Source organism: Heterocephalus glaber, unplaced genomic scaffold, assembly GCF_053883595.1.
Source record: "Heterocephalus glaber isolate CG9 unplaced genomic scaffold, H.glaber_assembly_v1.0 deba00001472, whole genome shotgun sequence".
Taxonomy (NCBI): domain Eukaryota; kingdom Metazoa; phylum Chordata; class Mammalia; order Rodentia; family Bathyergidae; genus Heterocephalus; species Heterocephalus glaber.
In genome coordinates, this window is record NW_028258315.1 from 25830471 (window position 1) to 25855857 (window position 25387).

The following is a 25387-nucleotide window of genomic DNA, read 5'->3' on the forward strand; positions in this document are numbered from 1 at the left end:
AGGAAGATTGGAAGTTCAAGGCCAGCCTGGGTAATTTAGAAAGACCTTTTCTCAAAATAAAGTGGGCTGGCGGTGTAGCTTAGTGGTAACCCTCCCCTGGCTTAATGACTAGAGACCATCATGATACCTATGAGCCAGGCACCTCCTTATTTCCATGGCAAATTCCTTGAAATGCATTTCCACAACATGTTTATGGGCTGAAATGAGATTAGAAGAAAAGCTGATGGGATTCTGCAGCTAAATAAATGCTGAAAACTTGCTAAACTGTCAAAAAGATCAAAGGCATGACTGTCCTACAGGGGAGCTCCTCAAGGGACAGAAGTTCACATGTTCATCAGGAGACTTCTTACTGGATTGGCATAGATGGTAACTTTTGAAATTACCTTTACTGTAAAACAAGTATCACGTGGCATACTGTTGTCTTCCTGAAGTCAGTGCCCTTCAGTGTTGTAAAGCACTCTATTCTGCAGGCAGCAATTGGTCCAACAAGGTTTGCTGACAAGGCTCCTCAGAACCTGGAGCTGGACACAGACCACACCCAGCAGTCCCTTTGCCTGTCCCCAAATTGTGGAAATTTTTTCCTTCTGTTTTTTGGTACTGGGGATCGAACTCGGGTCCTTGCGCTTGCACAGCAGGTGGCGAAACCACTGAGCTAAATCCCCAGCCCTGGAAATTTTTTCTTAATAGGTGAGCTAAACCAAATTAAACAGGTTTCTTTCCTGGCAGATATCTTTGGTTAACATGTTAATGTGTACGTAAGGGGTGTGTTAAACAACCTGGTTTCATAACATACCCGAAATTCAACTTTTCTTTTTTGTTTCCTACAGGCCTCATAAAGCTTATAAGCAAAGAAAATCTTCCCTTTCCAGGAAGCAAAGTCTGGTAGACATAGGGATTGTCAAGGTAACATTTCTAGTTCTGGAGTGAATCTGGCTCCTGGCTTTACCATTATTCTTCTCCCAGTCTTTTTGCTTCTTCACTTGTTCAGTTTCTTACACAGTCTGGTGTTGGAAAAGGTGGAGAGAGGGGACACATGGCCAAAAAGCTCTTACCTGAGAGGGTGCTGTCTCTAGACTGCCTTCCAGGATCAGGCCAGCAAATGGCTTCTGGGGGTGATCCCTTCAGAACCTTAGAGCTCCCCAAGCCAAGGACCCTACTCCTTGCTCTGGGCTCACACATTTCTGTTCAGGTTGCTTTCTGGTTCTCCTTCCTCAGCACCTGGGAAGTTAGCCAAGTCTGTAGGACACACTTTTGTCCACAGGAGCATCACACTGTGAGCACAGCCATCTCCATCCATTCTGAGCACACTTAGGCCACCTCAGTGGAGGGCCAGGTGCTATTTTTTTTTTTTAATCTTGCTATGCAGTGCAGGCTGGCTTTGAACTTACTATGTAGCCCAGGCTAGCCTTGAACTCACAGTGATCCTCCTGCCTCAACCTCCAGAGTGCTGGGATCACAGATGTGTACCACCACACCTGACTCCAGGTGATGCTCTTGCACCTCTCTCCCTACAGGGCCTGCATCCTGGTTTCCTCCTTGTCACCTGACAGAGAGGCTGGAGGCTGGTCCTGCTGCCTGAAGATCCCAGTGAGGCTTTGGTCTTTGTGGGGAGGGATGCAAGATTACTGGGATTGAACCCAGAATATGCTAGGCAAGTTCTTTACCACTGAGCTATATCCCCAGCCCTTTATATTTTGAGACAGGGTCTTGCTAAAGTGCCCAGGCCGGGATTATTATAGGCCTGTGTCTCTGCACCTGGCTAGAAATCTGATTTTTCCTTTTTGGAAGTGTCCCAGCTTTCCCTGGCCACTGTACCTGTAAGCACTATACTGATGGAGTGAGCCTTGGATCCTTCAATGGTGTATCATTCCCTTCACAGCACCCATGTCTCACAGAATCCTCCAGCATGCTGGCCACTTGGCACAACATCCTCATGGCAATATGTGGATGTTGTGTGAGCTGTAGGAGCTTTCCTATCATCTGTTTTAGGTATACACTGCTATTAGAGGGCACTTGTTAGAGAATGAATTACAACCTCTTGAAAGCTATTTTTTGTTTTGTGGTGCGGAGGATCAGTCCAGTGCCTCATGTGTGTTAGCAGGCACTCTACCACTGAGCTGTACCTCTAGTTCACTCTGCCCTCTGAAAAGTCTTAAATCTCCAGTTCCTCAGAATGTAACCGTGTTTGGACATAAAGGCCTTCAGTGAGGCAATTTACATGAGATGAAGACATTAGTGTGGGCCTGAATCTAATGTGACCAGTGTCCCTAGGACAGGAGATTAGGACACAGACACAGAGAGGGACAACCATGTGAAGACATAGAAAGATGGCATCTGGAAGCCCAGGACAGGCCTTGGGAGAAGGCAGGTAGCCCAGGCTGTCCACATCTTGACTTGGGACTTCCAGCCCCTGGACTGTGAGGAAATGGGTTTCTGTGGCTGGAGTCACTCCAACAGTGTGTGCTTTGTATATGGCAGCCACCTGACACAGCTCTGGTCACAATCATTAGGCACAGAAAAAACTACTTTCATAGGATTGCTCAGGGAAAGTATTGAAATTGAAACATCAGTGCTTGTGCCGAGACAGAAAAAACTGCCAGTGGTTCTACAGCCAGAGGCTTCTTTCCTAACCGAGGCAGGCTTTCAAGATGGCTGCCAAAACTCTCCCGGTCACATGAGAGAGAATGGGAGCCTGAGAAGTGAGGAGCCTTCCTGGAGTGATGAAGACAACAGTCAGTTATGGAAACTAATCATGGGCTGACCATGAGATACCTGATGAGCTCTAGTAACTTTCAATGCCACAGCAGCTAGTGACACAGCTGATCACCTGCATTTTACAGAAGAGGAAACAGACACAGAAGTCATCTGCAGTTTGCTCAAGTCGGTGGCAGCCCCAGAATATGAATGGGCAGGCTCATGTGTGTGGTGCTCCCCACAGTGGACCAGCAGCCCGGCCTTGCTCTTCCCACCCACTGGGCCCTTTCAGAGGAGATACTTTGTGAATGGATCTCTTGAGGCCTGAGGATAGCCAAATGCCAGGGAAGGTTGGCTACCTTCCTGCATAGTGATTATTTGTTTTTTTTGTTTTTTTTGTTTTTGGTACCGGGGATCGAACTCAGGTCCTTGCACTTGCGCAACAGGCGGCGAGACCACTGAGCTAAATCCCCAGCCCTGCTACCTTCCCATTCATCGGAAAGTCCTAGAGAGTGGCACAAAACATGACAAATATAAAAGTATATGGTCTTGGGCTGTGGATGTAGCTCAGTGGTGCTACACCTGCCTCGTAAGTGCAAGGTCCTGAGTTCGATCCCTGGTAGTGTGTGTGTCGGGGGGGTGGTCTTAAAGCAGCACAAGGGTGTTAAGGAGCACATTGTTTTTTTCTTTCTTTCTTTTTTTGGTACCAGAGATCAAACTCAGGACCTTGCACTTGCAAGACAGGCACGGCACCACTGAGCTACATCCCTGGCCCCATTCTGTTTCTTTCTTTCTTTCCTTTTCCTCTATTTTTTCTTTTGGTTCTTTTGAGACAGGGTCTCAATATGTAGTTAAGGCTGGCCTTGAACTCACAGCGATCCTCCTGCTGTAGACTTTTTTTTTTTGGGTACCGGAGATCGAACTTGGGTCCTTGCACTTGCGGGGCAGGCAGCAGAACCACTGAGCTAAATCCTCAGCCCTGTAGACTCTTGAATGCTAGGCTTACAGGCACATGCCACCATATGGAGCTAAAAACTTGATTTTGGGGCCGGGCGTGGTGGCGCATGCCTATAATCCCAGCACTAGTAAGGCTGAGGCAGGATGATCGACATTTTGAGACCCTGTCTCAAAACAAACAAACAAAAACAAAAAATTTGATTTTGGACAATTTTTTTTTTTTGGTACCGGGGATCGAACTCGGGTCCTTGTGCTTGTGCAGCAGAAGACGAAACCACTGAGCTAAATCCGTAGCCTAAAGACTTTTCTGTTTTTTTTTTTTTTGGTACCAGGGATCAAACTTGGGACCTTGCGCTTGCGAGGTAGGTGCTGGAACCACTGAGCTAAATCCCTGGCTGGATGATGTTTTAATAAATAATAGCTTAAGAGAGAAGAAATTTGTTTTTCCTTAGTCTAGATCCAGGGCATTAATGTTCATAAGAATTTCTTGAACTGTTCGTAAATATACCAAGAAATAAAACCAAAACAATTTATCTGCCAGGCTTAGCAAAATTTCGTTTTTCTTTCCTTTCTTTTTTCATTTTGGTGCTGGGGATCAAACCTAGGGACTCACGTGTGCTAGCCAAGTGCTTTACCACTAAGCTACACTCCCAGCCCTTAGCAAACATTTCAACTCAACAACACCTGAGTCCCTATAATGTGCAAGGCCAACCTCTCAATGAGAAATTGAGTCGCCAGCTGAACAAATCAGAATCTTGGTGTAAGAACCGGTCACCCTCTGTCAATCCAACCTTGTAACTTCTCCCAGAAGTGGGTGCCATCAATGTACAGTGAGAGAGCTTAGCCAAGGTGGTGGAAAGTATAATGACATATTTTACATTATCTCAGTTTGAACCATGCTTAAAAGATCTCCTTTGAATTTGCAAAATACCACATCCACACATCAGGTTCGATGCTACCCTGCCCACAGTAAGGGCCAGTGGTCCCACCAGAAGCATTTTAGGTATCTGTTTTTCGCTAATAGGCTAGATCCCTAGTATTAATGTCTATTAGTTTCTTTTTTTTTTTTTTTGGTACCGGTGATCGAACTCAGGACCGCGCTTTTGAGCCAGGCAGCAGCACCACTGAGCTAAATCCCCGGCCCTCTATTAGAGTTTCTTGAGCTGGTACAAGCACCAGGCAGATCTTGAGCAAACATTGATGATACTGAACTTGCAAACAATTACAGTACTTCAGTTTGATAATGTGAGTCCCCAGTGTGGGCAGAACATATATGAACTGGACTGTGGAGGTACCAAGGAGATACCAGCTCCACCTAAGGTATCACCAGGTCCCTGGCATTCACACTGTACTGTTGGCTTAATCAAGAAAAAGCACTTCAAAAAATTTAGACACTTGTAGGAAGTATAAATCTCATTTTAAAAAATAATCAAAATAAACTACAGCCATTCAGATACAAAATCTGATGCACTAAGTTAGTATTTGGGATTACCCTCTAGTAAGTTCAGCCTTGAAAGCCTTGTAGTGGCTAAGCTGATGTCTCCTCTAGGCCCAAAGGCACAGAGGTTGTTGCTCTGTCCTGTCCTGTGGGCACGCAGCCACTAAGAGCACCACACTCTGGAACTCAGCAAGCATTCATGTGCCCATTACAGGGCAGCCACTCCAATCGAGGCTGCATCTTCTCAATGTTTTTTGGTGACAGACTTATTAAGATTATTAATATTACTGGGTGTATCAGTATTCATTTGTTTTGAGGCAAGCTTGTTTTTCCCATTCAGCTCACTGATGTAGGATTAGGGTTAGGGTATTAAGCCAGTCATTGTCTGCCTCGATGCCCACGCTGTCCAGGATCTTCTTTTTTTTTGGTACCAGGGATTGAACTTCGATCCTTGCTCTTGCTGGGCAGGTGGTGGAACCACTGAGCTAAATCCCCGGCCCTGTCCAGGATCTTCTTGATGTCCTTGTTGCTGGGGGAGGGGTTGCCTCCGAGGGCAGCCAGCAAGTAGGAGGCAATATAGTGCATGTTGGTGGTGGTGGCAGACAGGCCTCACTGAATTCGACCTTGATGGTGTCGGGAAGCGAAAGGGTGCTTTATTATTTTTGAAGTCAATTTTTATTGTAAAATATAAATAACATAAAACTGGTAATCCTAACCACTTTTCCTTTAAAATGTTACTTTATTTCATTTTTGCACAGATCTCAAGATGCCCCCCTTCCCACCCCCATGGTCAGTTCTGTGCACACATCTCTCACAGCAGAGAACAGGGAAGGGCCAGCAGGGGTAGGGGCTGCTTTTGTTCACCAAGCCCCATTTCATCCAGAATGCCAATGCATATGGAGCTCCAGAGTTCTGGAACTAGGCGAACATACAAGTGGAGGCTTCAGCTAGCCTCAGATGGAAGATGGAGGCAGGAAGGACATCAGAGCCCAGGAGGGCAACTGGAGCCACAGGCTGCCTCTCTCCCAGCAGCTCTACGAAGTTCTGGCTGAAAAGTTATCCCAGACAACTACATGTGATGTGGAAGAACACGAACACTGGTATCCACTGTGGGCACCTTACATTCTTTATGCCACCTAATATGGCCAAGAGACAGACATGTATGTGTACCCACGGAGGGAACAGATTCAAGAGGCCAAGGGACTTACCCTAGGCCAGCACACCTGCAGCTGGAGTTCAAGTGCACATTTCCCCTCTCAGGCTTTGGCTCTACCTTTTGCAAATAAAGGCTGGCCACCCATGTGAGCCAACTAAAATAACCTTCCCTCCCCAGACCAGGTATTTAAGAAAATTCCAATCACAGGAAAGCGACTAGGTTGTTCCCCAGCAATTCACATGACAAGGGACATGTGCATTCCTTAAATTTCCTGAGAGGTTGTTTCCCACAAGCTGTTTTGAAGTCACTGGGGAGGACTTGGCCATCAGAAGGTTGGAGCTTGGTGTGGCCTGGGTACAGACGAGGAGCACCTCACTAGGGAAGGTCAAGATGTGGGCCACCATAAGTCAGAAGTCTGCACCACCAGACTGTCTTACGCAGCTAGGACATTTAAACACGGAACATACATAGGAAAAGGCAGAATCAGGATGTCATCAGATGCTGGGTCCTGAACACAGAGACCTTGCATAGTCCCTTATTTCACCTCTATTCACTGGCCTCTTAATTTTCTCTTCCTTTTGGCCAATCTTTTGCTAAATGACAATGTCAGATTTATCTGAGCTTTTACATACATTGCAGAGATGTATCATATTCCCTTTGGAGGTTTTGTTTCGTTTTGGGACAGTGTCTTGCTATGTAGTTCAGGCTAGCCCTGAACTCACCATGTAGCCCAGGCTGGCTTCAAACTCACAACACTCCTCCTGCCTCAGCCTCCTGAGTGCTGGGATTACAGGATACCACACCCGCCTTTGGAGGGTTTTAAAAATTTTTTTTTGTCTTCAGGGCTATGCTCTTGTTTGAAATGCGCTACATAACCCACAGGACCCATCCAGGACACATGAGGGTCCTCACTGGGTGCAGATGGTAATGTGCTTTTCTGGGTTTCAGATATCTGGTTTACCAGGTAGGGGGTGCAATCTCCATTCTGGGGTGGGGAGCTGAGGGGGAGAGGGTTGTGCAGAGTGGATCTCAAGCAGAAACATAGGTAGTCACCACCTTTTAATACTTTAATGAGTTTGGGGAAGCTACAAAGGACTGTTTATAAAGTCAAACTATCCTGCACTAAAACTAGTTCACAAAAGCGAACCCTACAGGAACTGAACTGAAATTACAAAGTATATCCATGGTGGCTGGTGATGTGAAGACTGGGCAGCCCTGTTTGCTTCTGTTTCACCAAAGCACTTTTGCATCAACAAAGAACACACAAAACCTTTCTGGGTCATTCTACCCATGACACTTAGCTTCTCAGAATGATTCAGGCCATCCTGGTAATCTGTCAGTGTGACCTAAGGGTTCTCCTCACAGTAAACAAGGCACTGGACTCCAGCATTCCCCTACAGAGCACACAGTAATACTGTCAGGCAAGCTGCAATGGAGCCTTCTTACGTTGTCTCAAATACATGGATTTTTTTTGACATAGGGCCTTACTATGTAACTCAAGCTGGCCTTGAACTTGCCATCCTCCTGCCTTAGCCTCCTGAATGCTGTGACTACAGGCATATATCACCATACTTGGCTCAAATATATGAATTTTATTGATAAGTAACATTTCTTTTTTTTGTTTTTTTTGGTACCGGGGATCGAACTCGGGTCTTTGTGCTTGCGTAGCAGGCGGTGAAACCACTGAGCTAAATCCTTGGCCCTTGATAAGTAACATTTCTGATGAATTAGCAAGGTAGGTTCAACTAAAACAAAATTGGCATAACATTTTATAGTCTTTCCACTTAATTTCCTGGTAATTCCCGGTGTCCTTGCAACAGAATTACAGATCAAAGCACACTTTATATTTTTAAAAACTGAAAGTAAAATCTGCTGGATGTGGTGATACACTCCTATATTCCCAGTGAAGTAGTAGCACTGCAGTTCAAACCTACTTTGGGCAATTTAGCAAGACCCTGTCTCTAAATAAAATTTTCAAAAGGGCTGGGAAAAAACAAAACAAAATAACAAAAGGGCTGGGAATATAGCTTAGTGTGAGGGCCCCGGGTCAACCCTCAGTACAGAAAACAAATCAAAAATCTCTAAACTTTTGGTGTTACTGTGCTGTTTTCCAACTGCATGTTATGATTTCAAATAGAGAAATCTTTTCTCATGGCACGAAGAACTCTCATCATTTCTTTACTCGAGACTGCTAATTTAAAAGGTACATTAACTTGGTTTTGGTTTTCTGAGACAGGATCTCACTAAGTAGCCCCAGGCTGGCCTCAAATTTGAAGTGATCCTTCTGCCTCAGCCTCCCAGGATCATAGGCATGCTCTACCATGCCTGGGCAAGCTAAACAACCCAGTTCTTATGCCCCTTATGGATTTTCAATGGAAGCTGGAATCAGGAATTCCCAGTAACTCTAGTTGGTACAATGTTTGTTTCCAGTTGGCTATCTTGTGACATGTTCAATGCCATTAATAATTCAAGTGATGCCAAGAGGAATTAGGACTCAAAGTGAACCAGACGGAGCACAAGAGTAGATGAAAGTGTGTCTTCCTTGGGCCAGTGTAGTCAAAGTCTGACCACTGTCTGTCAGAGAAGCCAGAGCCCCTCCGGGACAGACCATATTTGTCTCAGGAATGCAAATGAGATGCTGACACTTGCGGTTTTTTTTTTTTTTTTTTTTGAAACTAAATACATTTTAATAGAAAACGAAATACAAAATAACTTTTCAGAAAACAGAAATATTTAATCCTTTCCCCATACATTAGAACTTGCTTTATCCTCAGGGCACAGTTTGACATGTGCATGCGCACTCAGGATTCACCTCATGATGCGCTCACGCAGGAGAGAGAGTGGAAATGCTAACATCTGGTTAACGGTCACTCTGAAATCTAATACTAATTCTCTCTTGTGATTTACTCCAAATTATTCTTTTTTTTTTTTTTGGTATTGGGAATCGAACTCAGAGACTTGCGCTTGTCAGGCAGATGCTGTGCCGCTGAGCTACATTCCCAGCCCTCCAAATTATTAACCATAATCTTTTTTTTTTTGGTGGTACTGGGGATTGAACCTAGGGCCTCCCACATGCTAGGCAAATGCACTATCACTAAGCTGCAGCCCCTCCTACCATAATCTTTCTTTTCAGGGGAGAGAATTATTGATAGAAGTGCAGCCAAGAAAGAATCTTTCCCACCATAATTGCAAGAGAGCCCAGTGTTCTCAGTCAACTCACCCTCCGACTTCCATAAACATGCTGTTTGGTGTGCTCAACATGCACCCAAGATTTCCCTTTCTCCTGATACACTGTGCCACCAAAATCTCTGAATTCCCTGAAGCTCAAAATTCCAAGTATCACAGCCAGTGGCAGGAGTCAAACCTGAAGATAAAAGCAGAGATGTTCCCCTCTGCCAGTGCTAGGTTTCCTCTTTGCAATAATAATCATCATCACAATAACAATAATAAAAAATCCTGGCTCTACCATTCAGGAAAAGGATTATCCCTCCCTTTGCCAGTTCTGTCCCCACTTCCCTCAAGGGTGGCCCAACTGAGGGTGTCTAGGGGTGCTGTGGAGGCCACTTGGCACCTGCCCTCAGTAAGCACGCTGGCAGGACAAGACGAAAATGGGAAGGTGCTTGCACACAGGGTCCCAAGGGTCCTCTGGGAACATGCCACTGACCTCAGAGCACCCTAGTGCTCACCTTGAGTCCAGGAATCATTGAGCCATGCCCCAGCCCTGACTGAGTCCCATGACAACGAGGCTGCATCGAGGGAGGGCTCTTTCACAGTCTGTCAGTAACTTGCTCACCATGTCCATGTCCATGTCCATGTCCATGCTGCAGCCAGAGGCCTCTTACCACAGCCCAGTCCATTCCAGCCAAGGTAAGAATCAATGTTCCTGATTCTCCTGTGTGATCCCAGTCACAAGAAGCAGGTTGCAGGCCATGAACTGCACGCTCAGGACACTGCTCATCTGCCCAGTGTAGACACCTACGAGCTCACTGGAGGAGCCATCTGCGGGCGCACTACAGCACGTGTTCCGGAGGTCCCAGACGCGCACTGAGTTGTCCATGGAGGCAGAGGCTACTAGGCCACTGTCAGGGCTGAAGGCGAGGCTGGTGATGGTGTCTGTGTGGCCTCTCAGCTCTTTAAAAAGGGTCCCGGAGGCCAGGTCCCACAGTTTTAACCGCTGGTCCTCACCAGCAGATGCCAAATACTTCCCATTGGGAGAGAAAGCCAGAGAGAGCACAGGGCCACGGTGGCCTGTGAAGAGCCTCACTGAGTTCCCCTGCTGGGCGCTCCACAGCCGGACAGTCTTGTCGGTTGAGCCGGTGGCTAAGTAGTTAGAGTTAGGGTGGAATCTGACACAGTCCACATCTGCCAGGTGTCCTGCATATATCCTCAGTGGGTACGTCCGATCGAAGGACCACAGCCTGGCGGTGCGGTCATGGGACCCACTGGCAAAGTACAGGCTGTAGGGGCTGATGTCCAGGTCCCACACGGGGTAGGCATGTCCTTGGTACAGCACAGTGTTGGTGAAACTCCCCAGATCCCAGTACCTGATGGACATGTCCTCAGAACAAGAGAGCAACCCTGAGCTGTCCGCGAGGAAACGTGTGCTGTACACTGGTCCACAGTGTCCCCGCAGGATCTTCATCTCCGTGCCTGCGCTGTCCTCCTCATCCTCCTGGGACATTGGGGTGGGATGAGAAAGAAACACATAAGAAAATGTTTACTGGGCTCACAGGGAAGACAGGTCCAGAAGGAGGACAGAGGTCAACCCAAGAAACAACACCTGTCCCAATAGTGGTCCTGCCCTATATAGTCACACCTGGGAAACAACTCTCAACTGAACTGCATCACTGGGTAGAGCCAAGTGCTTTCCTTAAATCCATGGTGCAGCTAAGACTACAGTGGATCAGACACAGGGGAGCAAGGCTATTATCACAGCATCCTGACTCTGTGCTTTGCTCTCAAATGGAGGATAATGCTGCGTTCAGATCTGATCGAAGGAGGTGATGGTAACTTTTACTGTTAATTCTGATGTATGTCACTTGAAAAGATTTGCTTTTGACTTTATGTTAAGTTCTTAGATTCTTTTCCTTTATGGCACTGTCTTCCCCTGTCAGTTCTGGCTGTGTCTCATTTAAAAATATCCGCACAGGTTCATTACCCCCACAATGGGGGAAATGATGAAGGCAGCCACATATGCACCCAGGCAAGGTCTCACTTCATGAGTAATGCAGAACTATGGAGTGTGGCCAAAATAAAACTTAGATGTGTAAGAAGAGCAAGGCAGAAAGAGTGGTTACTAGCACACCACACCCTCCTCCATCACCTAAGCTGCCCTAAAGGAGTGGTAAGTATCTCAAAAGAAGTAAGACCTGGGGTGTAGCTCAGCTGTAATGCCTGCCTAGTAGGCTTGAGCACCTGAGTTCAACTCCCAAGTACTGATAAAAAAGAAGTTTAAAACACGAACTTTCTGGAGGGCCTCTGACATTTCTCCCAAAGTAACAAGATAAGGCATGAATCCAGAATGGCTGAAACAAAGACAAGTGACTCCTGTGGCTCCTGGAGATAATTTCCTGTATATGAGAATAGGAGTAACAGTACCTGGGAAAAAGTCTGCTCCCACAGCCTTCCCCACAGTGAGATCAGCTGCTTTCAAATCTATTCCCTTTAATCTCTCACAGACTCCTTAAACTACACCTGTGTCTATGCTGGGATTTATGACTAGTGGACTTCACTAAAACACTGAAAGAAGCAGGTTGAATACTCCTGAATCCCTCAGCTTTGCTGGTTCCTGCAGAAAAAAGGGGCACCTTCTTTCTACTTGAAAACAAAGTCAAAATAAAATGGACATTTTCAATATGCACATATTTGATGGAGTAAAGTGACAATAAACACTTGTGCCTCAGAATACTCAAAATGGCAATTCCAGACATTTTACATTAAAAATACACAAGCATTTGGGAGCTCAGCGTTCTACTGGGTGCTACCAAGAATGTCAGCAAATATCCTCGCCAAAGGGCAACACTTTGCTGGGTGTGGTGGCACACACCTGTGATTCCAGCACTTGGGAGGCTAAGCCAGGAGGATCACTTCGAGTTGGAAGCCAGCCTGGGCCACACAGTGAGTTCAAGGCCAGCTTGAACTACATAGTGAAACCCTGTTCCAAAAAATAAAATAAAATAAAATTAAAAAAGAGGCAACCAGTGTTACTCTGTAATAGGAAGTTTATAAGGACTATGAAAGCAAAAATGACTCTGTACAAACTACAGCAAGATCCTTTGAGAGCTGAGAGGCTCAGATGGCATGCTACTTTTGAGGTGTAAGTGGACTTCATGTGGATGGGTAGCTTCTAGAGGGTACCTAGTATCAGCCTGGGGCTGGAGAGCAGGATGCAGAGTCAGCCAGCCCTCCCCAGGGGTCCTGACCACCACCCAGGGCCTGGAGAATTATCAAGACCTAGAAATGGAGATACCAGAGTGCCCCTGCTGGCCATCACTTCAGCTTCCTGCCAGGACTGCAGTCCACAAGGCCTTAATCCCATCTCCCCTGCTGACAGGACAATGGTCCCAACTGCCCCATGATGCTGTATAAACACCCACAGCAAATGGGTATGCACCATAAATATGAAAGGTTAACTTGCAGAGAGTATTCATGTAAAAATAAACTAAAAATGTACATTACAAAGATATGCCTGAAACAGAAACTTAAAGATTAAGACAGACAAATATGAAGAGATCATTAAACACCATCATATACACCTTGGTGCTATGGTTTTCTGTGAAAACCCCAAGTATTATGGCTGTCTGCTCCTGCATGACACACAAGCCTCAGCTTACACTGGACCCTAAGCCTTCCTTGTTCCCTATTTTTTTTTTTTTTTTTTTTTTTTAGACAGGGTCTTGTTATGCAGTCTAGGCTGGCCTTGAACTCACTATTGTAGCCCAGGAGCCCAGCAGGAGAATGATTCACTGCTAACAGGTGTAGGATTTCTTTGTGGGGTGGTAAAAAATGTTTTGTCAGATAGTGCTGCTGGCTGAGTGCAGTGGTGCATGCCTGTAATCCCAGCACTCAGAAGGCTGAGGCAGGAGGATTGCAACTAGTTCAAGGCCAGCCTGGGCTACATAGTGAATTCAGGTCCAGCCTGAATTACCAAGCAGTACTCTGTCTCAAAAAACCAACCAACCGGGCTGGGGATTTAGCTCAGTGGCACAGTGCTTGCCTTGCAAGCGCAAGGTCCTGAGTTAAATCCCTTGTGGTGGTGGTGGTAGGGAAGATCCTCAAAAAACGATTACTCATAACCAAATAAATAAACATATTTGAAAAAATACATCATTAAAATTAATTTTGACAACACTTTTTTCTTTGGTACTGGGGATCAAACTTGGGACCTTGTGCTTGCAATGCAGGCAGTGGAACCACTGAGCTAAATCCCCGGCTGTTTTTATCTTTTTTTTTTTTTTTGGTACCGAGGATTGAACTCGGGACCTGGCACTTGCGAGGCAGTGTTTTTATCTTTTTAAATGTGCCACTAGAAAAATCTAAATTACCTATGTGGACTCACATCACATGCCCGCTGGACACCACTGAGCTGAATGACAGCTTTACACACAAATTACAGAACTGAGGCCAATGACAGCACTGACTTCCCTGGTCTTCAAACTTCAAGGACAGCAGCTGGGACAAGAACTGCTAGACCCGAATGGATGAACACAGGTGCTTTGCGTGGGCTGAAGGGGTGGGGTGGGGCAGGTTGTGGCATAGTGTGTGTGGATACACAGATGTCAAAAAGAAACACCAAGGCTGACCTGTCTGCAATTCTGCCTGCTGTGCAGACAGTGAAATGCAGTTGCCAAGCAACATGGGCAAGGGCCAGGCATCTTTCGGTTCCCTCTCATACAGTACACAGATGCACTAGTCAGGGCAGGAGACGGCATCTTCTTCCGGATAACAGAAGCTACAGGACAGTGCTGCAAATCCAGCTTCATTTGGCACAAGAGAGAAAATTTTATGTTTGTCTAGGAACTTTTGCTTATTGTTTGTTTTTCTATGTTTATTATTATTTTGCTTTTTGCAGTGCTGGGGGTCAAACTCAGGTCTTGCACATGCTAGGCAAGTGCTGTAACACCAAGCTACTCACTTAACCCCACTGTTTTTTCAAAACTGAGATATGAATCACATGCTGTAAAATTCATAATTTTAAAGGGTACAACTCAATGATTGTAGTACACAGTTGGGCAACTGGCAGCACTATTATTTTTTTTTTTTTGAGACAGCCTTGCTATATGGTTCAGGCTGGTCTTGAACTCACTATGTAGCCCAGGATGGCATCAAAGTTGAGGTAATCCTCCTCCCTCAGCCTTCTGGGATGACAGGTGTACACCACCACACCCCGCCAGCAGCACTACCTGACAAAACATTTTTACCACCTCACAAAGAAACCCTACACCTGTCAGTAGAGTGTCATTCTCCTGCTTGGCCCCTGGCAACCCCTCATCTACTTTTATCTCTGTGGATGTACCTACCTTAAATAATCCCCGTAAATGGAATTACGCAACACATCACCTTTTGAGACTAACTTCTTTCACAGACCATAAAGTTTTCGAGGTTCATCCATGGTACTGCAATGTTAGTGCTCCATTCCTTGAGAGCTTGTTTGGAGGTTCTAGCAGGGGAGCGAAACTACTCAGACACCCTTGGCCAAGGAAATGGTCCTCCTTTTCCACTGAGTGTGCAGCTTTGGGAGGGACACACATGGAGCTGCAAGGGAGGAAGGGCACAGCCACCTGGCCAGCCAGATCAGTCAAATCAACCTCGGTGCTCAATGAGGAGACAAATGTTGCAACCAGATCACCCTCACATCCATTTGCTCCATTTGTTTTCATGGCTGAATAATATTCCATTACATGGACAGACAACAGTTATTCATCATCTACTGATGGACATTTAGGCTATTTCTATTTCTTGCCTGCTGAAAGCAATGCTGCTATGAACTCCTGCGTACCACTCTTGTGTGGACTTTTGTTTTTGACTCTTTTGGGTATATACAGAAATGGAATTGCTCGATCTGAATGCTGACTCAAATACCCATTTGTTAAAATACTGCAATAATTACTGCTTTAAAAGATTAAAGCAGATTGCAAAACTGGCTTTTAAATTTGGTTTCCATGGTTCTTTCTTGTTTCCTACCATCTTGATGACCCCATTGGTAACTATTTACTTTCCGCTGTTTAGCTTCTATCAGTATGTGAGTTTGTGACTTTCATATTAAAAAGTCTCAATTTTTACTATATATTACAGATGGAAAAAAGAAAGTCTAAATTCACATCGGAGCAACACTAAAAATCAATTACTGATCTAAATTACACCTCACTTCTCCCTAATATGTTCATTGTCAGAAACCGAAGAGAACCCTTCCCCACATGTGGTAACAAAATGGGTGAGTTGCAGAAACCCCGCCCACGAAGTCTCTCAGCAACAGGAGGCCTCAACTTCAGTCCCAAAGTTCCCACCCAGCCGCTTGGGCTGTGATGCGGCACCCTGCTTCCTTTCCCTCTTCTCTGTGTCACCCAGGAACTGGGCTCCACTTCCTTTTCTGGACACTCCCCCAACTCAAGCCACCAAGTCCTGTCACTTCCTGCCTTGCTCCAGCCATATTTAATTCTCTTTCCTTTGTTTTTTGCAGTACTAGAAATTAAACCTACAGCCTCACACATTCTAGGCAAGTGCTCTTGCACTGAGCTGTAGCACCAGCCCTTTGTTTTAGTACGAGGGATCGAACTCAGGTCCTTGCGCTTGTGCAGCAGGCGGCAAAACCACTGAGCTAAATCCCCAGCCCTGCACCAGCCCTTTTTATTCAGACAGGGTCTTTTCATTTTTTTTTTGGAGGCAAGGTCTTGTTATGTAATTCTATGTAGCCTAGGATGGCCTCAAACTTATGGTGATCCTCCTGCCTCTGCCTCCCCAGTGCTTGGATTACAAGTGTGTACCACTATTCCTGGCAATTTAGAGATGAGGTCTTGCTAAGTTGCCCATTTTAAATGTGCAGTTTTTCTGCCTCAGCCTTCCAAGTAGCTGCGATTATAGGTGTCTCTGACTGTGCCCAGTTCAGCCATATTTAATTTTCTTTCTTTCTTTTTTTTTTTTTTTTGGTACAGGAGATTGAACTCGGGACTTCGCTATTTTGCAAGGCAGGCATGGTGCCACTAAGCTAAATCCCCGGTCCTAACTTCTTTTCAGTTCCTGGAATTCCTTAATGCTAATCTTTAAATATGGGTTTTCAAATATACTTTCTCCAATGCCTAAGACTATATATAATACTACTGTCCTTCATATTATTTTTTTTTGGTACCAGGGATCAAACATGGGTCCTTGTGCTTGCGAGGCAGGCAGCAGAACCACTGAGCTAAATAAATCCCTGGCCCCTTCATATTAATTTTTAACGCCCAGAACAATTTCCAAAGTGTCTATACCAAAGCTAGTAAGATCAGTAGGAATGCTGGTTTTTGTAATCACAGAAAATTGAAAGTAAATGAGGAAGCATCCTTGAGCTGTATGTGAAGTAGGAGTCAGAGTGTCTCCACAGCACAGGGAAGTTTTCAGATTCACATGTGAGTACAAGAGATATTCTATGGGGTCACAGAACTCTAGAAATCAGAGCTGTACAGGGAATCTAGACTCTTTATTAATCATAACCACAAAATCTCCCATTCTACTCTCTCAATTGCAAGAACCAAAGTTCAAAGACTATTATCGTTGGTTACTGGTGACTCAGAATGCAGGTCCAGGGAATCAGGGCTCCTGCTGCACGCACAATATTCCCAAATCCTCGTCAGCGACTGCAATTTACCCAGGGTGAGTTTTCATTCTTGGCTTACTCCAACCCTATCCAAGAATCTCCCATGCCAAATACCCTGAAGCAATGCTCCCTAAATTTAAGTGGTGACACAACAAAAATGTTTTTCCCCAGCTTCTGTAGGCCTGCAGGAAGTCAACTTTGAGCAGCTGATTTGTGTCTTTGGATCACATTCTTCTAAGACACTATCTGGTGATTTGGAACTCAGGCTGCTGGGTTTTCCTTCTCATGCCTATCCCCCAAAGCACAATCTGACTACAGAGCATGAACTGACTGAGGGGGCACGATGGCTCTGCTTCCTGTGTCACTTTTTTTTGGTACCAGGGATCGAACTCAGGACCTTGCACTTGCAAGGCAGGTGGTGGCACCACTGAGCTAAATCCTTGTGGCTTCCCGTGTCACTTTCCAAACTGGGGTGTGGGGACACCTGGGCACAATGAGCCAGAGGATGGGCACTGGCCTAGAACGCTGGTCCCATTCGGTGCAGTGATGCCAGTGTGTTGATGAGGTGTGAAACAGCACTGGTTTCTGTGAGGAACACACTGTAAATGCAGAACTTTGACCCAGCAGGCTTATGTTTTGGTTTTTTTTGCAGCGTGAAGGACTGAACCCAGGGCCTCTGTATTGAGCTACATTGCTATATTCCCAGTCATTTTTATTTATTTTTTAATTAAAAAAAAATTTTAAAAGACAGGGTCTCACTAAGTCACTAAGTTGCCCAAGCTGGGCTGAGACTCCTGGCTCAGCTTCCTGGAATGCTGGGATTACAGGCATGTGCTACCACATCTGGCTCAGATCCACTTTTTTTTTTGGTACTGGGGATCGAACTCAGGACCTTGTACTTGTGAGGGAGGTGGCGGAACCACTGAGCTAAATCCCCGGCCCTGAGATACACTTTTAATGTCTATAGTTGTACAGTGTGCACACTTGCATAATGGATACCAAACCTAATCTCAACTAAAGTCAACAGTAGATAAATGTTAGTTAGGCTTGGTGATAACATCCATAGTGATGAATATTGGCCACAAACTCTCGAAATTAAGTTAATGCTGTGAAAGATTTTGCCACTTAGGGGAGGGATGAGGAGGATTCAACGACTAGTTAAATGGCGTTAGTTTGGCTGTGGCTGCACTATGAGAAACTAAGAATATGTGGTCTCCCTAAGGGCTGTCAGGTTTGGGAAGCTATTCTAACAAGAAGGAGTAGGGAAAAAAAGTGATACTCCTACCTCTTCCTCCAGAGTATCACAAGCCAAGTGAATATGTGATGTGTCTACAAGGTGGGGCTCTGATTTCAACTTCTTGGACCGCAGACTCCAGAGTTTTATACAGGAGTTGTCAAACCCAGCAGCTAGCAGCTTGCTATTGGGGGCAATTTCTGCAGTGTTCAGCAGCTGCTCTGTATTGTAGAAGGCGTAGAAGCAGATGGTGGTGAGGGAGGGGGGGCCATCCTTGACGCGTTTGATGCTCTCTTGTAAGACCTCCAGTGCAGCCTCATTCTGTAGAATGGGGCTGGGCACTTCCGGGGGCTCCAGGCCGCTGCTCTCACTTCGGGAGGAGCCACCACTGGCGTAGAGCTGGTAGTCTGTTCTCTTGGCAGGCTGCACATCCAGGTGGATATGTAAGGTGAGGACCTTGCACAGGGCAGTGTTGTTGTCACTTTGGAGGTAGCGGATCAGGTAGTTGTAGCTGTCTTCCTGGAGACGGACCACATACTTGTTATCTAGGAATGCACGAAGCTTGAAATTGGACAGAATGTCCTGGATGGTCTGAGTTGTCTGCAGCTGCTCAATAACATCCTTCTGGCTTGCATTCTGCAGGAACATTCCATGGAAGCGGCTATAGAAACTTTCCACTGTGCTTTTTGGGCTGCTCTGGACCAGGCTGAGATGGAGGTAGACAAACAGTGGGTAGAGAAGAGGCATAACTTCATGGCTGTACTGGGAATCAGAATCTGCAATGACAAGAAGAGGGAGCAAGAAGCAAGGGAACCCTCCTGGAGAACCTCCAGCACATGACATTTTTGGACCAGGACTCCATCTTTCCATACTACTGTTTGAAATAACAGCCCTCACAGAACCATGGAGTTTCAGTCCTTCTGATGGGAGAGGAAACGCATGGACTCTGGACCAGCCAAAGGGCTGAAGGGCTTGCCCACACCCTTACAACAGCTAAGTCACTTCTGGCTTTCAGGGCACAGCATTTCCTCCATGTAGAAACCCAGATCTCTGAGGGTCCTCACATATGTTCTTGGGAGACTGGGAATTCTTTGCAAATTCTTTTTTATTTTTGAAAAATTTATTTTATAAAAATGTTTAGCTGGGGGTCGTGTTGTACACCTGCAATCCCAGCACTTGGGAGGGTGAGGCTGGAGTGTTGCCGTGAGTTTGAGGTCAGCCTGGGCTACACAGACCCTATCCCCAAACCCCTCAAAAAAATTAAAACAAAATTTAAAAATTTACATGTTTGTAAATTTTGATTACATTCATTATAGGATTCAAATACTTTCTAACTTGATGACAATCTTTTTTTTTTTTTGCTACTGGGGATTGAACTCGGGTCCTTGCGCTTGTGAGGCAGGTGGCGGAACCACTGAGCTAAATCCCCGGCCCTTGATGACAATCTTAACAGAATGAGTACAAGTGTACTCAAAACTATCTGGATAGCCATTTAGCAAGAAGTTCTGATAAGTGATCTGAGAGCTCTAGACTGTGTTTTGTGAGTACTGCTGGCATCTATCACCTCTAGTAAGACCCAAGCACTTATTTAGGTGAGGTCACCAGTATGCCAGCTACCCAGGCTGGAGTGTTGTTGTTTTTTGGAGACAGGATCTCGCTAGGTAGTTCAGGCTGGTCTTGAACTCACTATGTAGCCCAGGCTGGCCTTGAACTCATGGCAATCCTCCTGCTTCAGCCTCCCGAGTGCTGGGATTACAGGGATTACAGGCCTATGCCACCACACTTGGCTTGTTAAAGTATTTTGTAGAAGAGATTAACAAGTTAGTAGACTTACTGGTTTTTTTGTTTTGTTTTGTTTTTTGTTTGGTAACAGGGATGGGATCTTGTGCTTTTGAGGCAGGTGGTGGAACCACTGAGCTAAGTCCCTGGCCCAGTAGACTTACTGTTAAGAGGAAGGAGATGTAAAGTAATTGTCCTCCATACGTGCAGTGGGCCTCATCCAATCAGTAGAAGAGGCCTCAATAAAAAAATACTGAGGTGCCCCAGGAAGAAAGGACTCTGCAGCAGACAGCCTCTGGGGTTGGACTGTAACACCAACTCCTCCATGCATCTCCAGCCTGCTGGCCTGCCCTGTAGATTGTGACTTCCACAATTCTCTCTCCCCCTGCACCCTATTGGTTCTATTTCTCTGGAGAACCCTAACTAATGTAGATTTTGACATTTCTTTAAATGCTGTACTTTGCTGAAAGACTTCTGGAAAATTTATTTCCCAAAATACCAATGTACTATTCATTAAAAAAAAAAAAGGCTCAGCCTTTATTGATTAGATTTTCAATATGTTCTAGTGAGATCAGGGATTGTTTTCAACTCCTCAGAATTTACTTTCAGACTTATTTTCTAAAATGACAGGCATTTTGTATTAAGGTTAGGGAAAATTAGCCGTCAAGAAACAGTGATGCCATGCCAGGCACGGTGGTGCATGCCTGTTATCCTAGCACTTAGGAGGCTGAGGCAGGAGGATCAAAAAAAGTTCGAGGCCAGACTAGACTATACAGTGAGTTCAACGACAGCCTAAACTACATAGCAAGACCCTATCTCACAACACCAAAAAAGAAAAGAAACACTGATGCACTACTTTTTTTTTTTTTTTTTTTTGCACTACTTTAAATGTACTGAAATTCACTGCTGCTTTACCTCCAAACTGCTCTCCTTGGTCTGAAGACAACAGTGTGCTTGGTATCGAATAATGTGATCGATTTGGGAAGAGGATGTAAAATCAAGTTCCATTTAAAATTTTGTTCCTTTGCAATATTATTCTTCATGTGTTGCTAAAAGCATACTAACTTAAAGTATTCCCTCCTAACTCGGAAAGTAAGACACTCTAAAAAAATATGCTTTCCTTCTCCATGTAACCACTGTTGAACATGCGGCAGGTGCCCAGTGATGCCACTGCCATATGAGCAGAGGCCAGCACGAGGCCAGACCCCTGTGTGCACACAAGACTGCATTTGAGTAAAAGGAGAAAGCAACTGGGGTAGTGGAGTCAGAGAAGGCCTTACGGGAAGGAGAGATTATATTGGTAACTGCAGGAGGGGCTGGGTTTCAGTGGTCCCTCGAAAAGCAGTGTCAGCAGTGTATGAGAGGACTGGTCCAGACATAGCATGATGGCATGTGAGAGGACGGGTCCAAAAGCAAAGCAGAATGGGGAATGTGAGAGGACTGGTTCAGAAGCAGTGTGGTGGTGTGAGAGAATGAGTTGAGAAGCAGCATGGTGGCATGTGAGAGGACAAGTTTAGAAGCAGGCACAGTAGTGTATGAGTGGGGCCAGGGACTACCCAAGGAGTCCATGTGCACTGCTCTAAGGATGTGGACTGCTCTAAGGATGTGGGAGTGGAAGTTAGAGCTTTGATATTAGCTACCGCAGTGAAACCAACCAGGCTTAGAGGTAAAGGAAGCAAGGGGTAAGGATGAGCCAGGTTTTTGGGTGGGGGTTAAGGTACACTGAACACGTCAGATGGCATGATCTTTTGTTAACTGTGAGTCTTACTGTACATTTTGCAGTGGGAATTTTGGGGCTTGGATTTAAGAGAAAGATGCAGCCCATGATGAAGGCTCAGCACCATCCACATGGAGATGCACATTAAGGCTGGACTTGTCAAGCGGTGCCACAAGTTTTCCATGGATGAGTTCAGTGTGTTCGGGGCAAGAGCTCCTCCAGATCTGACCCAGGGCTGTTAAGCCTGACCATGGCTCAGGATGCCCAGCTCTAAGGTGCAGTCACCACACCCAGTGCTGATCCTGTGAAATGGGATGTGCATCTGAGGAAGGGGAGAAGCCCAAGGGAGCAACAGGAAATGTGAACCAAGCAGTGTGGCATTTCAGAACAAAGGTCAGTAGTCAGTGGGGCCATACCCTGACAGGAAGAGGAGAATAAGGACTGACAGGCCAGCTCTGGGTCAAGTAAGTGTCCCTTTTACTACTGGTCTCTGTGAATGCATAAAAAATACCATTTTCTTGTTAACCACTAGCAATTTTGCATCAAGGAGGCATTCAATACATAGTGAGCGACAATGCTTCTTCTATATTCAAATTTTATTAAAAACTTCCACTTTCAGCTTTGATATTAGGATTAGCATCCAAATTAGATTAATGCCTGTGTCTCATGGCTTCTCTTGGTGCCTAGGAAATATTTGTTCATTTGATTTGGTTCACTGCTCTTCAGAGACCTAAGGGTAAACAAGCTCCAGGAAAAGTAGTCCATAGATGAGCAATACATACTAAGGCCCTCCAAACGATCAGACAGAGAATCAAATTATGTGCCTGTAATCCCAGCACTCTGGGAGGCCAAGGGAGGAAGACTGTAAGTTTGAGCCCAGGCAAATGGAGCAACTTAGTGACTCACTGAGATTCTGTCTCAAAAAGGGAGGGGGATGCAGACCACCTACCAAGAAAAAAAAAAGATAAATTATAGATAAAGAACCAGATAGTTTGCTGAGCTTTTTTTGGCACTGGGGATCAAACTTGGGACCTTGTGCTTGCGAGGCAAGCAGCGGCACCACTGAGCTAAATCCTTGGCCCAAGTATTTTTTTAACTGGCCAGAAATTATAAAAGAAATGGCTGATAGATTACAATCCATTAAAATGTACAGCTCAGGCAAAACAAAATATGAATGAGAATAAGATACCCTGTGTTAGGAAAAAGTACCATCAAATGCAAAGGATCAACAGCTACTCTACATCAGGGAGCTCTAAAAAATATTTAAGAAAAACACCCAGAGCTCCAGTAGGTAAATGGCTGCACATCATCCACGATGGAGACACGCAGGCGTCTCACTGCACAGCTGCCCTTGGGGTTGCATGGCAGGTCCGGATCCCTCACTAGACAGAGGCTGCATAAGGCTATGACAATGTCCAGCCTGCCAGGAAGACAACTTAATGCAGTACAGGATGAAACAACATAAGGGACAGGCCGACGGAAACCACCACTACTAAGGTGAGAGAACTCCAGCACGAGCAATAATCACATTTCAAAAACTTAATAACTTTGTAAAAACTGACTTAAAGGGCCGGGGATTTAGCTCAGTGGTTTCGCCACCTGCCCTGCAAGTGCAAGGACCCGAGTTCGATCCCCAGTACCGAAAAAAACAAAAAACAAAAAACAAAAAAAAACTGACTTAAAAATTAAGAAAAAATTGTTTAAAGTCTCAAAACACAATGACAATGATTAACAATAACTGTCATCAAGTTTTGCATACTCTGAATGCAATCCTTATTATAAATTCAATTTCCTTTTTTATCCTGCATGGAGACAGAAAGCAGCTGATCACTCCTCTGAGATAGTTTAACATTTGTAACATGTGAGGAACTCAATGGAGTCTGTCTTTTCAGTTTAAACATAATACATACTGTTAACCCTCTATTTCTTGTAACATTTTGCTCATTTTCCCAAACTGTATAGTACATTGTCAGCTATGGTGGTGCACACTTGTAGTCCCAGCACTTGGGAGGCTGAGGCAGGAGGATTGCTGAGAGTTAAAAGCCAGGCTGGGCTACAGTGAGTTCAACGCCAGTCTGAACTACATAGTAAGATGCTGTCTCAAAAAAAAAAAAAAAAAAAGTAAATATAGGTTTTTTTCCTTTTAAAAACTAACCTCTAAGGTTATATAAAACTAGCATAAATCTAAGTTTGTGCAAGGCTAAGGATAGGATTTTGGTTTATATACTGATCACCTTTATATGCATCTTCACCATTAAAAATTATTAAGCCAAGGATTGTTCAAACAAAGAAGAATAAGCTTAAAAATTTTAAACTACCAGCAATGGAGAGGCTGAGGCAAGAAAATAGCTGTAAGCTCAAGGCCAGCCTGAACTACACAGCGAGACCCTGTTAGACACACACACAAAATTTGTTAAAACTACCATTTTCACTAACCAATGTCTGCTATTATATTATTCTTAATCCCTTGAGGGCAGAAAGTTTTCTACTTCTTACAAGATGTGTTGTATATAAAAGGTACTCAACAAAGGACTCTGGTTTACTAACTGGAATCAACACAATTTCTCTAACTATAACCTTCTCAACATTTAAATTCTAACCAGGCATCTTAGGTCAGGATGAGATGGTTTGGTTTAGTGTTCCCATTGCCTGTTTCATCTCAGATATGAAGAAACTAAAGTCCCAGAGAGGTTAAGTGTCTTGGTTAAGTGATTCATTTCAAAAAAAAATCACAGTGAGTTAGTTAGAAGAGCTGCCTAAATGCACAGCTCCTGGACTCTGTGTGCTGGACATCCTTTTGAATCTAAGGACTGCTCTACATGACAACATCTAACTCTGCTGCTAACTCAGGAGGACTACTTACTTTGAAAATAAAAGTCTGCAAAGACATTGAGATGCACCGTTACCAGCAAAGTTATTGATTGATATACATTTTATTTTTTTATTTTTTTTTGGTACTGGGGATCGAACTCAGGTCCTTGCGCTTGTGCAGCAGGCAGCGAAACCACTGAGCTAAATCCCCGGCCCTGACACACATTTTAAACATACTACATTTAATGACATTTCTCTACATGGCTGATTTAGCTTTCCTTTATTGAACACAAGCCACTGAACTGAAGGCCATGGACAAAGCAGTGAGTAAAACATGCAGAGGTCTCTTCTTGTCTTATAAACTTTAACCTCATGCTGTAACTCTCAGGAATTCCAGAGACCATGTCTGCACGCAAGAACTGTGTCAGAGTTTCTCTGAATCCCTGGTTCCTGACGCCAGGCCTGCAATACACTACTCTGTTTCTCAGTGAGGAGACTTCCCAGTGCTGAGTACTTACCAGTGAGAAAATTCCGCAGTCGTCCAAACTGTACTTCGTATTGCTGGGGTTCTGCCTGGCAAGGGGCTGCAGACACTATGTTGGCACAACCAGATTCTGACTGGACTAAAGAGGGAAAGACAAGATAGAGGTGGGAAGACAATTAGCAGGCTGAATGGTGCGTCAGTGGCAGGTGCTATCTCAGTAGACTCTGTGAGCGTGCTGGGTCCTGATGAAGTGCACAGGCTGTCTTGTCTGTCTCCCTCCCACCTGACCCAGTGGAATGAGAGCAGAGGAAAGAAAGCAAGCACA

The 25387-nt window shown here is 45.0% G+C and overlaps 1 protein-coding gene across 3 annotated transcripts in view; it reads right to left on the reverse strand.

Moving 5' to 3' along the window:
- Positions 1-8958: 8958 nt before the first annotated feature.
- Positions 8959-25387, reverse strand: part of Taf5l (TATA-box binding protein associated factor 5 like) — a 29082-nt gene continuing 12653 nt past the window's right edge. For all 3 annotated transcript variants that reach the window (XM_004854686.4, XM_004854684.3, XM_004854687.3), the window contains 3 exons: positions 25097-25201; positions 18323-19047; positions 8959-10917 (listed from right to left, as the gene is read on the reverse strand). In XM_004854686.4, coding sequence (XP_004854743.1) covers positions 10120-10917; positions 18323-19047; positions 25097-25201 — 1628 coding nt within the window. In that variant the 3' untranslated portion in view covers positions 8959-10119. The remainder of the gene's footprint in view (positions 10918-18322; positions 19048-25096; positions 25202-25387) is intronic.